Here is a 15651-nt window from a genome sequence, read left to right on the forward strand (position 1 = left end):
GTACAGGTCTGTGAATCATCAGACAGCCTATTGTTTTTGAACAATTTCTCCATCCATGAGAAAATGTTCCCCTAGTCCTGTAGGTGAAAAAATTTTGATTTTTTGCTTTTTAAAGTGACCTTTGGTATAAAATGCTTTTTGGAAATCTGTTATTTGCTCCATCTCACTGAAATATGTATATTTATGTCTCAACTCTTTTCAACCCTTTGAAAGTTATGTTTGTTTATTTAAAAAAAAAATTTTTATTTATTTGTTTGTCAGATAAAGAGAGCAAGCACATGAGGAGGACAACAGCAGGCAGAGGGGGATGTGGGTTCCCCGCTGAGGAAGGAGCCCGATGCAGGACTCTATTCCAGAACCCTCCTGCAATCATGATCTGAGTGGAAGGCAGACGCTTAACTGGCTGAGACAACCAGGTGTCCCAAAAGTCTTTTTTAATCAGTTTTTTTCAAAATTTCTATATTGAGAAAGGGCTCCCCTAACTAGTTATGTGGAAATTAGGCAGCACAAGGTTTGATGATCATAACATCGGTTGTCAGTCATCTAGCTCTTTGCTGAATTGCATTAATATGCTTGACTCACCTACCAGGAAGACTGGTGTAGTTTAGTATAAAAAGCATTAAATGCTGATTCCGAGGCCGTAAACAAGTTCTCTCTCTATAATTTACCGTCTTCTTGACTTTGGTCAAATGGTTTGATCTCTCAGAGCCTTGTGTTTTTGGGTTTTGGGTTTTTTTTTTTTTTTCATTATCATGTGGAAATAATATCATCATCTTTTTTTTTTATTTTTAAAGATTATTTATTATTTGACAGAGAGAGAGATCACAAGTAGGCAGAGAGGGAGGCAGAGAGAGGGGGGAAGCAGGCTCCCTGCTGAGCAGAGAGCCTGATGCGGGGCTTGATCCCAGGACCCTGAGGTCATGACCTGAGCTGGAGGCAGAGGCTTAACCCACTGAGCCACCCAGATGCCCCCAAATAATATCTTCTTATAAGGCAATATTTATCAAAGGACATTATAGCTGGCACTGAATGGAAGATAGATTATTGCTTTCAAAAAATAGATCAGGGCGCCTGGGTGGCTCAGTTGGTTAAGGAACTGCCTTCAGCTTGGGTTATGATCCTGGAGTCCCAGGATCAAGTCCTGCATTGGGCTCCCAGCTCCACGGGGAGTCTGCTTCTCCTCTGACCTTCTCCCTCTCATGCTGTCTTCCACTGTTTCTCTCAAATAGATAAATACAAATCTTTAAAAAATGAAATAAATAAGATAAAATATTAGATCAGAGTCTTACATAACTAAATTAATAATGCACATTTTTGTTGACACTTTTTTCTTTTTTAGGGTAGTTTGTACTATAATTTAAAGATGTGCACCTCATGCCTCAGCCTTGAAAGCCATCTCATAATTCTTTTACCTGTTTATCTGCCTTTCCTTCATCATGCTCTTCAGATGCCCAGCATATTCTAGATTTCTCTCCTGAAGACCTCTCTTTGCTTATACTCTTTCACTCAGAAAGCTGAAGATCTCCATTTTCCATCTCCTCAGATTTTTACTTTGAAATCTTTAGATTTACATGAGTTGGGAACTGTGCTTTCACCTGTTAGTTAATGTTAGTTAAATATGAGTGTGAAGGGGAGACTTTCTAGCTCACTGCTATCAGTCATGCCCACTTCTGTATCTTCAGCCTCTCCCTCTATGTGCTAACTCTTCTTGCTTGTCTTCCTCCCCACCTAAGTGTGTCCTCCTCACTGCTTTCTCTCTCTCCTCTCATGTTTCAGTTCACGATGGAGTTTCAGTATCTTTCACTACCTCAACTCTTGGTCACCTGCTTCTCAGTCCCCCACAATGTGGGGTCATTCTCACTGTTGCAGGCTGGTCCGGTCTGAGGACCCAGAGGGGGTCCTGTAGGACCAGCCAACAGAGTCCTTGGGTTCGAGCAGGATCAAAGTCAAACGCAAGCCAAAAGGAAATGAGAGCAGAGCTTATTGAAGATGTAGAGACAGCAGATACAGACAGAGCATCTGGCAGACTTGAAAAGGAAAGGAGAGTGAATCTCATCTTTGCTTGGGACCTGGGATTTTTATTGAGGATGCTGGTCTGGTGTATGTGCCCTCTCAGGCATCCAGGAACTAGTCAGACAAGGAGTGCTCAGGTGTCCTGCGTAAGTCGCTTATGCGCTAGAACTATGGGTCTTGGTGTCAAGGTGTCTGGAGTCAGTGGTCTTGGAAAACTTACGTGATGGCCCCACCTGGTCATTCCTTAGGTGTTGTCTGTTGTGCTGAAAGACTTCGAAGAAGTCATTAAGTGCTTGATCTTTACAAGGAGGATATACAGCATGCTTAAGGGTGGGGTGTAGATCTCAGCAAGAAGAGAAGCAGGAAAAGGACCCAAAAAAGCAGTTTTTTATTAGGTCCCTTTGGTTTCCCTGTGTCATCACCACGCCATTGGAATCATTCTCACTAAAGTTACAAATGAGAGAATTATCTGTGTCACTGTGCACTCATCAGTCCATGTTCCTTGGCCTCTCTGCAGCATTTGATATAGTCTCCTCTAGAAGCTCTTTGTTTTCCTTGACATGCCCCTCTTGCTTCTCCTCTTTCCTTTTCATTGTTCCTTCTCAACATCGCTTGCTGGCCTCTCTTTGCCTGCCCCCTCTTTCAGTGTTGGTATTTTTCTTGTCCCTTTCCCATCTCTTCGTACTTTATGGGCAACTTTATCCATACCCATAACCTATTGCTTTAACTTGTATATCAAAGATTGTAATTCTGCTTTTCCACCCAGACCAAATTCCAATCCCATATTTTTAGATGTTTACTAGACATCTCCCCTTGGATGACCCATAAGTACCACACACCCAACAAGTCTTAAAAAAATACTGTGCTTTCTCTTCTTTTATCTTCTTTATCCCAACTACTGGTTCTACCTTCTATCTTCAGGCCAGAGCCTAGTATCAATATTAACTGCTTCTTCTTCAGTCCCCTTCGTATTATATCTAGTAGGTATCTAATTCCTATGTATTTGACTTTGTTAATACTATTTTTGAAGATAATATAATTTTGTTCTGATAATATAAATACCGATTCACTGCACATATTCAAAATATAGAGAAGAGGTATTATTTTAAAAAAATCTATAATCTTATCCCTTCTGTAATCTTCTTATCATCCAGAGATAACTATTAATATTTTGGTGTATATCACTATGCATATGTGCACATGTAAGTCTTTATATGCCTTAAACTGTGTGTATCTACCTATATCTTTTTTAAAAAATGGAATTTTATTCAACATAGTGACTATTTTTAAAATTTAGCAATGGATTACATACACCTTTTGCATATCTATAAAAAAAAATACTTCCTCTCTTCTGCCCCTGCCTTTAGTTTGAATCCTCATCATCTGTTACCTGGTCTGTGCAGTTGCGTCCTAATTTTCTTCTACTGTTAGTCTTCCCTGCCTCCACTGGCAGATATTCCTGTACAGATTCTCAGCATAATCATTCTAAAATGCAAATTTTGGGCAAAGAATATGAATTGACGATTCACAGGGAGGAACCAAAGCTACACATAAACATATGGGGAGGGTGAAGAAATATAGAAACATTTCCCAGCTAAATTAACATCATTTTTAGAATGATAGTAAAATTTTTCTAAAGAGTGAGATATATCAAAACACTTACTAAATCCAGTTTATCCTAAGGAATATTAAGGATATACACAAAGACTCTGCTATGGTGGTGTTTATTGCAATGTTTATTTTTCTCAGAAAAAATGGAAATAACTTAAATGTATGTCTTGATCCTAAGAGATGGTGGAATTAAGTGACTAACGAATTTGGGTAAAAGTTATTCACGGGGGTGGGGGGGGGCGGCGCCTGGGTGGCTCAGTGGGTTAAAGCCTCTGCCTTCCGCTCAGGTCATGATCTCAGGGAGCATCGGGCTCCCTGCTCCACGGGGAGCCTGCTTCCCCCCGTATCTCTCTGCCTGCCTCTCTGCCTACTTATCTTTTTCTGTCAAATAAATAAATAAAAATCTTAAAAAAAAAAAAAGTTATTCACAGGGGTGCCTCTGTGGTACAGTTGGCTGGGCATCCAACTCTTGGTTTCAACTCAGGTTGTGATCTCAGGGTCATGAGATTGAGCCCAGGGCTCCACACTCAGCGGGGAGTCTGCTTGGGATTCTCTCTCCTTCTCGCTCTGCCCTTCACTTCTGCATGCCCTCTTTCTCTCTCTGTCTCTCTCTCTCACAAATAAATAAATCTTTAAACAAATTTTTAATTAAAAAAATAAAAGCTATTCACGACACAGTATTATTTAAAAGACTATGTATATACAACATGTTTAGAATGCTCATGGTATTTTCTTCAAGTTATTTACACTTCTGATTTTTCTATTTTTCTTGTGTAGTGTCTAATAAGAAAGATAAGCCAAACATTGATTAAAAAGAAGTCTAAAAAATATATTCTCCTGTATTGCTAGTAGCAATATAAATTATAGAACCCTTTTAGAAAGGTTTTGGCAGTGTCTATTCAGAGCCATAAAAATATCTGTAGTCCCTGATGCAATAATTCCCTTCCTGGGGCTTTATCCTAGGGAAAAATATCTAAAATACAGGAAGGAAATGTTTACAAAAAGCTTTACTTGGGGGCGCCTGGGTGACTCAGTGGTTTGAGCCGCTGCCATCGGCTCAGGTCATGGTCTCAGGGTCCTGGGATCGAGTCCCGCATCGGGCTCTCTGCTCAGCGGGGAGCCTGCTTCCTCCTCTCTCTCTCTCTCTCTCTGCCTGCCTCTTTCCCTCCTTGTGATCTCTCTCTGTCAAATAAATAAATGAAATCTTAAAAAAAAAAATTTTTTTTTAAAAAGCTTTACTTGGAACATTATAATGCGAAGAATTATATACCTTTTGTCTTTGAAAATTATATCTTGTTCAGATTCCCAAGGCTGAATCAAGAAACAGAAGTAAATATGAAATTTCAATGTAGGGAGATTGTTAGATGTATTATGGCTTATCCCCTACAGCCATTAAGAGTAATGATTATGAAGATGGACATTCCATAGGTAGATAAAATTAAATACAAAATTCTTTGTACAACAGAATTATAATTTACAAAGATAAAATATAGTAACCTGGAAATTGGGATTTTGAGTAATTTTAAAAACTCATTTTCAAAACTTTTTATGGTATCATTTTAAAATAAAATTAAAAGTTTAGGAAAAATACATAATATTTGATCTGTAAATTCTGCAGTGACCTCTTCCCTTCCCCATTGCCTATAGAGTAAAACCTTCACCTACTTCTCCCTCATATTCTGTGCTCAGTCTATGCTAGTTGCCAAAGCCTAAATATAGGTACAAAAACAAAAATCAAAAATAACTGCAACAAAGAAAAATGTTTAAAGTTATGTTTTAGTAAGTTGCATTTATACATCTTTTTGGTCTACTAAGTGGAGAGAAAGGATACAGATAATATATATGTGACTAGTAAATTATATGCGTGGTTCAACTCTATTATAAAGGCCAGATTGCTAAGTGTCACTTAAGAGGCTAGAAGGATATTTATGGAAATCCTTTCTCTGGCCCTTCTCCCATCCCCCTCCAGCCTTTTTCTTTGAATGTGCTGTCTGATTGTGCCTAATAAGTCTGTGAAAGTAGAGGCAGTAAACAGGAAGTTATACCCTAGGACAAAAAAAGAAAAAAACACACATAAAAGGAGGCTTTGTAAAGTATAACAAGAGAAGCCAGAAACATCTCAGTGAACTCTACTAAAGGAATGTTTTGTGAGAGGAATAGTCAGCAGTCAGATCAATAAAAAAAGATTGTCTCCAAAGCAGGTGGAATTATTCTTTGGAGGTTGTCAGGAAACCATGAAGTTATAGACTTTCCAGGGTCTAAACTCAATTACTTTCAAAAATTCAGTTGTATAGCAACTTAGATTAAGTCATTTCTTAACACTATGCCTTATTATTTTCTCCTCCTGAATATCTTAGGTGTATGTGGTTGCTATGAATATTAAGAAGGAAGCAGAGTCAAAGCCAAAAAGAGCAATGAAAAGTACTGATGATGATGATGATGATTATGGTGCCATAGATGAACTACCACCAGATAGTTTAATAACACTTGTGCAGCCCGAACTGCCAACACTCAGTCGCCTGTGGTTGGCAGCATTAAAAGACTATGCACTTTTGACTCTGCCGGCTGAATTTGCTAGTCAGCTCCCCCCCGATGGTAAGTACTACATTCAGAGTTTTGCCTTTATGGACTTTAGAGTAGTAATTAAACAAAATGTAGTTGGTGGAAGCTAGCAACAATAATAATTAATAATATTATAGTGTAACTTACCCACCTTGAATTTATAAAGAGAGTAAAACCCCTTAAATTTAATTAATTATTAATAATGTAGTAATCTAGATTAAGATGTGGCGATGACATTTTAAATTTCTGTAGATTTAAACGTGGCACTCTGTCCCTGAGAGCATGTTGTCCCTGATTCAAATGCAGCATTAAGCTCATTTGTTAACCCAAGCAAAAAGTTCTCACTGTCACAGTAATAACTGTATGAGCTAGAGTACTCTAAATAACCAGGCGTAACAAGTCATTATGCGTAACTCTGATGAAGTTGATTGCTGGGCTGGTCAATGTATGCAAGGATGGATGGGGGAGTCCTCAGTTTGGTAGTGAAAACAGGAGTTAAGGAAGAAAGGCAGAGGAAGGAGAAAGAAGAGACAGAGTTCCCTGGCTGGGGCAGGAAGAGAAGGTGACCAGGGTTTTTGGGAGTCTCTGGCAACAGTGAAGAGGAAGCCTGTGACCACCGGCTAGAGAAAGGTGGAGGATCCCCAGCGGCATCTGCAGTTGCAGAGAAAAAGCTGGAAACCCTAGCACTGGTGAGGAAGGCACAGAGGCCCTCCAGTTCTGCAGCTGCAGGAAAGACTCACTTTTGGTGGCTTTGTAATAAAGAGAATCCCTTTGGCCAGATTGCTCTTTAGTACGTGTTATGGTCTGAATTTTGTGTCCGTATTGTGATTAGCGTCAGAAGCAGGGCCTTTGGGAAGCGCTTAGGTCAGGAGGTGAAGCCCTCTGCAATGGGATTCGTACCCTTAGAGGAAAGACCCCACCCACACTGGCCCCTAGCCCCTTCCACCAAGTAAAAATACAGCTATGAGTCAGAGACATGGCCCTTACCTGACTGAGCATGGAGGCAGCCTGATCTCAGGCTTCCACCCCCTCCAGCACTGTGAGAAATAAATGTCTGCTGTTTGATAAGCCACCCAGTCAGTGGTATTTTGTTATAACAGCCCAAATGGACTAAGAGTAAGTAATGAGGATTTTTAAGTTAGTCGTTGATGAATGGTTGACCACTTGCAATAAAAGTAATGGCTTCGATTGGCCTTTTTTACAGGTGGAGCATTTTATACTCCTGAGACCATTGATACAGCTAGACTTCACTACCGGAATTCGTGGGCCCCGATTCTTCATGCGGTGGCACTTTGGTTAAATAGCACAGGATTTACATGTTCAGAGTCTACAGAAGCAGCAGCAATACCTGGCTTACAGAAACGTGCTACACCTGTCAATTTAAACCAGGCATCGGGAGCAATGCCTGGTGCTAAATCTTTGCCAGAAATTAACAAAGACAGAATGCATCTGATTTTAGGTAGGTGTGAACATTGATATATTTCAAGATATGTCACTTCTGAAATTCATTTCTGTAGGGAAGAAAAAATTTCCTTCTATCCTTTTAGGTTGTATCGCTGGCCTAAGAATTAAATTGACATAAGACAGATTAACAGGAGAAAAGCATACGGATTTAGTATTTTTCAATCTAAAGTAGCCATTAGGCCCAAAAACTTATATGCCATTTGATGCAAAGAACAGTAAATTGTGGGGATGTGACCAGACTAAAGGGGTTTGGGCCGGGGGCAATAAATTGTGGGACAGGGACTAGGAAATATATGGGGGAAATTAATTTTAGTAGGTTTGTTTGTGCAAGTCTATTTCAACATTGACTCCCAGTCTTCTCTTCCTGATACGGAGAGGGCACATTTCTCATGAGAAATGTTGACTTGTTTTTAGGTGGAAAGGGGTCAGAGAACCCTTACTGCATCTGCTGTTCATCAAGTACCTTCAGCTGAAAGTAATCAATATGTCAAAGAGGCATATTTTGGTGTGGCGTGTTCTGAACTCCTTCAGATCTTCCGTTTTAATGCTATAGAAAAGTTTTATATACCACAGTCCAGAGAAGGGATAAAAAGGAGAGGATTGTTTAAGCACGTGTTCTAAATTGTTAACTGAATTTTTAATAGAAAAAGTTAATTATTAAAAACTATTCTAAAAATTTTAGCTGCTGTGTTCACTCACAGAGCAATAGTGAATAATTTTCAAGAAAAAAACTACATTTTTCTTTTTTCAATGGCAGATTTTCTTTTTACTTGACACTTAACAAATTGTCTATGAGGAAATAATAAAATGCAAAGTTAAAACAAATTTGAATAAATCTCAATTTATAATTGCTTTATAGATGCTCTTTTAACATTAATATATTATAGATTCTAATGAGGCTCTTAAGCAGTTTTATATTTTGGGGAGGGAAGAAGAACACAGTTGGTAAGGTGAAATTATAGAACTTGTCAGTAGATCTCATACATGAAAATATGAAAGACTTATAAAATAATGACCTTACCCTTATGCAAATTAAGAATAATTGTTATCCATGATATCCATTTTGTCTCTGTAGCTTGCCACTAAAAAATCCTTGTAGACATGAAAATTGTTTGACAACCATTTAATGAGAAGTAATTTTATAATTTACATAAGTTTATTTTTAATGTATTATTTTTTAAATTCCTAAAAATAAAAAATTGAGTATCTTCTTAATCAACTCCATGACCTTGGAACTGCCTCTCTCCCCCAAGCTACAATCTGTGTTATAAAGTTTGGCAGCTGCGTTTGGTAAGCATTTGACTCTACTTTAAGGTAGCATTAAATAGGTGTTACAGTAATCTGTAAAAGAATAGAGGAAGAATAGAGAAAAAAATCTGATGTCAGAGCAACAAAGTGTTTTATAGTGACAAACGTGTGTTTTTATTATGTACGTCGCAGGTGTGAGCATACAGTTCCTTTGTTCCCCCAGACCTGAGGAGCCCATTGAACATGTCACAGCATGTCTACAGGCCTTACACACCTTGCTCGATTCTCCTTATGCCCGAATCCATATTGCAGAAGATCAGGTACAGTATATTTCTATAACAGATAATAAATTATACGCTATGTTTTCATCCTGTTTGTCTTAAGATAATTTTCTCCTGTATGAAATAAAATATATGATAAGTATTTAGGATTTTGACTTTATCGTGAATGTTGGATGACAAGGCGCCACCAGCATAGAAATAGTCAGTGTATCTTCTTAGATGTGTTTATCGGTAATCAAGTAAAACTAAAAATTAAGGGATGCCTTCAGCCCCAGCTAATGATTCTGTTGATAAAGGCCTGAAGAAATTTATAAGGCTGTTAAATAAATTATACCACTTTTAAATGTTTGATAATGTTTTATCTCTCATTTAATGAATTTTTTTTGCACTGGCTCAATTACTCATTAACAATTTAATGAATTGCTTTTTCTAATTTCTATATGTAATTTTAGAGGACTTTATTCATGTTATAGAACCAAGCTATTGGTGGATTTCTTATTCTTTTAAATTAGAAATTCTTTTCTTTTCATAAGAACCATCTTTTTGGTCACCATCACACATCTACAATGTGGGGTAATTTTCCATAAAACACCAACAGATAAAGAAAGTTGAGAGCATTCATTATATCAAATTAATTGTGCACATGATGCTGACCAAAACCAAAATAAAACAAAGCACATGCTTTGTGATTACAAGATTCACTCACTGATGAACTCTTCTTGTACCCTAGCCTTACAATCGGAAGCTGTTCCTCAGCTAAACTACAGCTTACTGCAAGAAACTTCTGGTTTTTTGAAATTTAAAACTTAATCTGTGAATGAAGAGAGAACATTATGTTTACACTCACTCATTTTTTTTTTAACATAATACATCCCACACCCAACTACCTAGCTATTTTTTGGACTCAATAATGTTTTGTTTATCCAAGCACTGCTTTACACCTGAATGGATTATATTTTTCTTCCTGAGTTGGATCCTATAATTTCAAAATCATCAGTATTGTATTGATTTACCCAACAGCTTTCACTCTGTGCCTGTCCTGCATCAGGCACAGTTTGAGGCTATAGCTATCAAAAGTACAGGTACCTCCGATCCAGGTACAGGGAGATCAGGACAGTATGACAAATGCTGAGCTAGTAAAGGTATGTAAAGTCTGAGGACAATAGAGGGAAGGAGCCCTGACTTCAAGGAAAGTAAGGAATGGCTTCTCAGAGGAGATGAGGATTGGATTAAATCTGAAAAGAGAGGGGCGCCTGGGTGGCTCAGTGGGTTAAGCCGCTGCCTTCGGCTCAGGTCATGATCTCAGGGTCCTGGGATCGAGTCCTGCATCGGGCTCTCTGCTCGGCAGGGAGTCTGCTTCCTCCTCTCTCTCTCTCTGCCTGCCTCCCTGCCTACTTATGATCTCTCTGTCAAATAAATAAATAAAATCTTTAAAAAAATTTATTAAAAAAAAATCTGAAAAGAGAAATTAGTGAGGCAGCACAAAAGGCATGGGTTTTTTTCTCTGGGAGAAAATCCAAAGACAAGGAGGTGTAAGAGAACGTGACAAGTTCAAGGACACTACTGTCATTTACTACAGCTGAGACAAATGGAACATGTAAGAGTTGTTAGGAGACGAGGCTGTGCGACAGGGGAAAAGCCAAATCATGAAGATTCCTGTATGGCCTGTGGAAGGGTCTAAAAATCTATCTTAAAAGTGATAGGAAATCATTTAAAAATGTTAAAATAGAGGAATGACCTAATTAAACTTGTATTTCAGAATATGGTATATATATAGAATTTGATCACTTTTATTGACCCTGTGAAATTGGTCTATAGGACATGACAAGGGAGGCAGGAAGGCCAGTTAAGAGGCTCTTTGCATTTTATTTCTAGAGAAATAGTGAGTTACACTGGCCTAGGAAAACTGAATAAAGGAATAAAAAAGAGGGCGGGGACTGGAACGTGAGGGTGTATTACAAATAGCAAACAAGGATGGAGATGAGGGAATAAGGAGACTACAGAGAGGTAGGAAGAGAACTAAGAGAACAGAGTTACAAGGGCAGAGGAGAGTTTCAAGGATAGACGACAGTCTCAAAAGAACCAGAATCCAGTATATGAAGACAGAAGAGGATCCAGGGAAGGTTACTAGTGATCTCGGATGGAGCATTCTATCTTAGGTGGAAGAGTGAGGGGTGAAGGAGGGGTGAAGGAACTGGAAGCCTCGGGGCTGGGACCAGAGGAAGCAAAACAGAGATACAGGACATGGGGACAGAGAAGGTTCTGAGAGAATTGGGGGTTTGGGGGAGGAAATAAACAGGAAAGACCTGAGTGTTTTCCTTATACTGGGAAAGGAACAGACCTAGACAGAGAAACTGAAGACATATGGAATGCAATCAGGGTCCTTGAAGAATAAATCCCTGGGAGGTCAGATAAGATAGGACAGGAAGCAAATAAGGAAAGATGAATCAGCCTTGGGTAGAGTCTAGACATTTGATCTTAAGGAGAGAGGTAAAGGTAGGTTTGCTTATAGTTAAGTTTTTTTCTTCCTCTTTAAAATATGAGACAGGTTCATTGGATGGGTTTGATGTGGATGATTGTAAGAGGCTTAAAGTGAGTGGTGAAAGTTTGTAATAGTTGCTGAGATGAATGGGAGAGGGGCTTATGGGAAGTATCTAGTATCCACAGTAATTTGTTGAATGAAAATTTGTTGGGATAGAATATGACCAATTCTCAAGACTGTTAGATTGTTCTTATGTGTTACAGAGTCATATATATTAATTTTAGTTACCAAACTGATTTATTTTTACATGCATATTTTCTTAGATTGTAATATAATTTTGTTCTTTGAAATTAAGATTAATTAAATTTACCTGTATTAATTTATACTAGCTGATTGGTGTTGAGTTGCTAAGTGTTCTGCACCGCCTCCTGTTGACCTGGAACCCACCCTCTGTTCAGCTGCTGGTCACTGGGGTCGTACAACAGATAGTAAGAGCTGCTCAGGATTATCTGCAAGAAAAAAGAAACACTCTAAGTAAGCACTGGAAATTATGCTAATTTGGAAGTAGATCTTGTTTGTACTCTAACTTTTTAATATCAGTGCCAGGAAGTTTTTAATTAAAAATGTAGTCAAAGATGTAGAAGATTGGCAATTGATTTTGCTTTCATTAGGAAGAACCAAATGAGGGGCACCTGAGTGGTGCACTCAGATAAGCATCTGACTCTTGGTTTCAGTTCAGGTCATGATCTCAGGGTCATGGGATCAAACCCTATGTCAGGCTCCAATCTCTGCTTGAGATTCTCTCTCTCTCCCTCTGCCCCTCCCGCTTGCTCTCTCTCTCTCCCTTCCTGCCCCTCTCTTTCTCAAATAAATAAATAAATCTTAAAAAAAAAAAAAAGAAAAGAAGAAGGAAGGAACCAAATGAAATTGCTGCTAGTCAACTATTTTTCACCTTCAAAAGTGTCAACCAAGGGACACCTGGGTGGCTCAGTTGGTTAAGCAGCTGCCTTCAGCTCAGGTCATGATCCCAGCGTCCTGGGATTGAGTCCCACATGGGGCTCCTTGCTTGGCAGGGAGCCTACTTCTCCCTCTGCCTCTGCCTGCCACTCTGTCTGCCTGTGCTCGCTCTCGCTCCTCTCTGACAAGTAAATAAATAAAATCTTTAAAAAAAAAAAAAGTGTCAACCTCACATGGTTCTACCTAACATATATGTTCCTCATAATATGAAATACATTCCTAATAAAAATATCCAATAAAAATTTCTGAAGTAAGAAATGGATTGTCCTTGGGGCGCCTGGGCGAAGCCACTGCCTTCGGCTCAGGTCATGATCTCAGGGGTCCTGGGATAGAGCCCCGCATGGGGCTCTCTGCTCAGCAGGGGGCCTGCTTCCCTTCCTCTCTCTCTGCCAGCCTCTCTGCCTGCTTGTGATCTCTCTCTGTCAAATAAATAAATAAAATCTTTAAAAAAAAAAAAAGAAAAAGAAATGGATTGTCCTTTACTTTTAGAGAGAGGTCAGTAAACAGAATTATAGGGAGGCAGAGAATTATTGTGAGAAAGACATGTGTTGCCAGTGAGACATTCAGTTGTAAGTTCCTTTAAAAGAATTTCTCAGGGATGCCTGGGTGGCTCAGTGGCTTAAAGCCTCTGCCTTCAGCTCAGGTCTTGATCCCAGGGTCATAGGATTGAGCCCCACAACGGGCTCTCTGCTGAGCAGGGAGCCTGCCTACCCCCCTCTCTCTCTGCCTGCCTCTCTGCCTACTTGTGATCTCTGTCTGTCAAATATATAAATAAATAAATAAAATTTCTCAAATATATTTACTATATAGTTTTATCTACTCAGTGCCATAATTTTTTTTCTGGAAATTTTACCAAATTTTCTTTCATCCAAGATGAAGATGATGTGGAAAAAGAGTCATGTCTTATAGTTGGAGAAGGCGGTGACAGCGGTGGTCTTGTTCCTGGAAAATCTCTTGTGTTTGCAACTATGGAGCTGTTGATGTTCATTTTAGTACGTCATATGCCACATCTCAGTACCAAGATGTCGGATTCACCCAGTCACATAGCCACCAAAACTCGACTGTCAGAAGAAAGTGCTCGTTTGGTGGCAGCCACAGTTACCATACTCTCTGACTTACCGTCCCTTTGTTCGCCTGCTGGTACGGTATTAATCAATGTTTGGAAATGCATTCTATTACAATAGACAAAGATGAGCTTGCCTTTGATTTTAAGTGCTATTATAACTTATCTTCTTCTTTAGTCTCAAGTATGGAAGGAGAAGTTAGTCTTTTATGGTGTCTTAACCTTTAGGAGCCTATAAAGATTAAGGATTCAAAAAACCCAGAACTTGAGATGCTCTTCAGATACATTTCAGACAAACTTCACAAGGGAGATAAAACCACAGCTTGAGGCAAGGCACTGGACGTTAGCAGACAGACATATGGTGGCATAACCAAACCTGTTAGTTTCTGATCTGTTTGCCACTCTTGAGTAACTGACCAACCATAAAAACGTCAGATGAGTATGATCACCAACTCTTAGGAAGAACTAAAGAGAATTTAGCTACAAAGATGATAGTTGTTTGCAGGTATCTGAAAAGTACAGGATGGAAATGTAGACTTTCCCTCTGTTTATCTGGAAGAGAGAAATAGTATAAGGAGTATAAAGGTAAATTTCAATCCAACACGAGCCTATAGAGAAGAGGTTCTCTGTTGCTGGAGCTTTGCAGGCCAAGCACAATAGCAGCCTGAGAAAGTGTTGAGCATTTTCCGTGAGGTGGGAGGTTGGATTCAATGACCTTAAAGTTTTTCAGCTACAAATTCCAGGATTTTTTCGTTTCTTCTTTGCTTACCCATATAGTCCTTTCTTCACTTTCCCCCACTTGGTTAAGGCTGACTTGAGTACACTCAAGATTGATTACATGTCTTAGAATTGCTACCAGATTCATCAAATTGCTCAGATAATTATCAAATATATATGGTAGTGCTTCCCTTCTGTTTTTCTATCTTCTTTTCTCATTTTCATTTGAAAGGCACAACATATTAAATAGGTGAAATATTAGAAATAATAAAAAACGAGGCTACTTGGGAAAAGAAAAGAAATATTCTGTCTTCTTTAAAATAACTTGCTACTTTCTCACTTTCTTTTCCAAACATTGAATTATAATAATAGTAATGCAGTAAATTTTGCATTAACAACAAGGGAAAAAATAGTATTAAACCAGAATCAATTGTAAAAACAACTGAAAGAACTGCAATAAGCGAACTGAGTAGTTATGAGGTATCTGATTTGTTTTCAATTCAGGGTGTATGACAATCCTGCCCACGATTCTATTTTTAATTGCAAGAATATTGAAAGACACAGCGATAAAGTCTGCAGATAATCAGGTTCCTCTGCCAGTCAGTGCAGCACTTCAGGGAATTAAAAGCATCGTGACACTCTCAATGGCCAAGACTGAGGACACTCAGAAACAGTGGACAGCTCTAATTCGCAGCACTCTCGCATGCATCCTGGAATATTCTCAACCAGGTAACCTAATCAGGGCTTCAAACCCATAATCTATCTGTTTGTCAATAACTAATTGAATGAGCTTGTCCGAATCAACACAGAGAGGTGTTGTGTGTGTGTGTGTGTGTGTGTGTGTGTGTGTGTGTGTGTGTTTTAGTCACACCTTGCAGATAGGAACTTTAGTATCCCTTTCTGGGTATTCACTGCAAGTGTCCTTGTCTCAGCACTTACATACATGTTGGATGTATCTAAAAAAGAGAGAAAATTTCTGTCCAAAAAAGGACAGAAAATTTCAGAAAATATACTCAGAATCAAATTGATATGTGTTAATATATTTGTTTCATATGTTTTCTTTTTAATAAAAATAATAAAATAGGAAAGTTGAAGTATCTTTCACCACCCCAGCTTATCCTCAAATGAAACCACAGTCTTGATTTTGATGTTTCATTCCAGAAATACTTATATATGTAAATAAATTACTTTCT

At 38.7% G+C, this 15651-nt stretch overlaps 1 protein-coding gene across 6 annotated transcripts in view; it reads left to right on the top strand.

The window, feature by feature from the left end:
* HEATR5B (HEAT repeat containing 5B) overlaps nucleotides 1–15651 on the top strand; it is a 105105-nt gene that overhangs the window by 76158 nt on the left and 13296 nt on the right. For all 6 annotated transcript variants that reach the window (XM_082745302.1, XM_082745305.1, XM_082745303.1 and 3 more), the window contains 6 exons: nucleotides 5982–6219; nucleotides 7391–7645; nucleotides 9091–9218; nucleotides 12051–12195; nucleotides 13552–13818; nucleotides 14963–15187. In XM_082745302.1, coding sequence (XP_082601428.1) covers nucleotides 5982–6219; nucleotides 7391–7645; nucleotides 9091–9218; nucleotides 12051–12195; nucleotides 13552–13818; nucleotides 14963–15187 — 1258 coding nt within the window. The remainder of the gene's footprint in view (nucleotides 1–5981; nucleotides 6220–7390; nucleotides 7646–9090; nucleotides 9219–12050; nucleotides 12196–13551; nucleotides 13819–14962; nucleotides 15188–15651) is intronic.

Source organism: Mustela nivalis (genome assembly GCF_964662115.1).
Source record: "Mustela nivalis genome assembly, chromosome: 8".
Lineage (NCBI taxonomy): Eukaryota > Metazoa > Chordata > Mammalia > Carnivora > Mustelidae > Mustela > Mustela nivalis.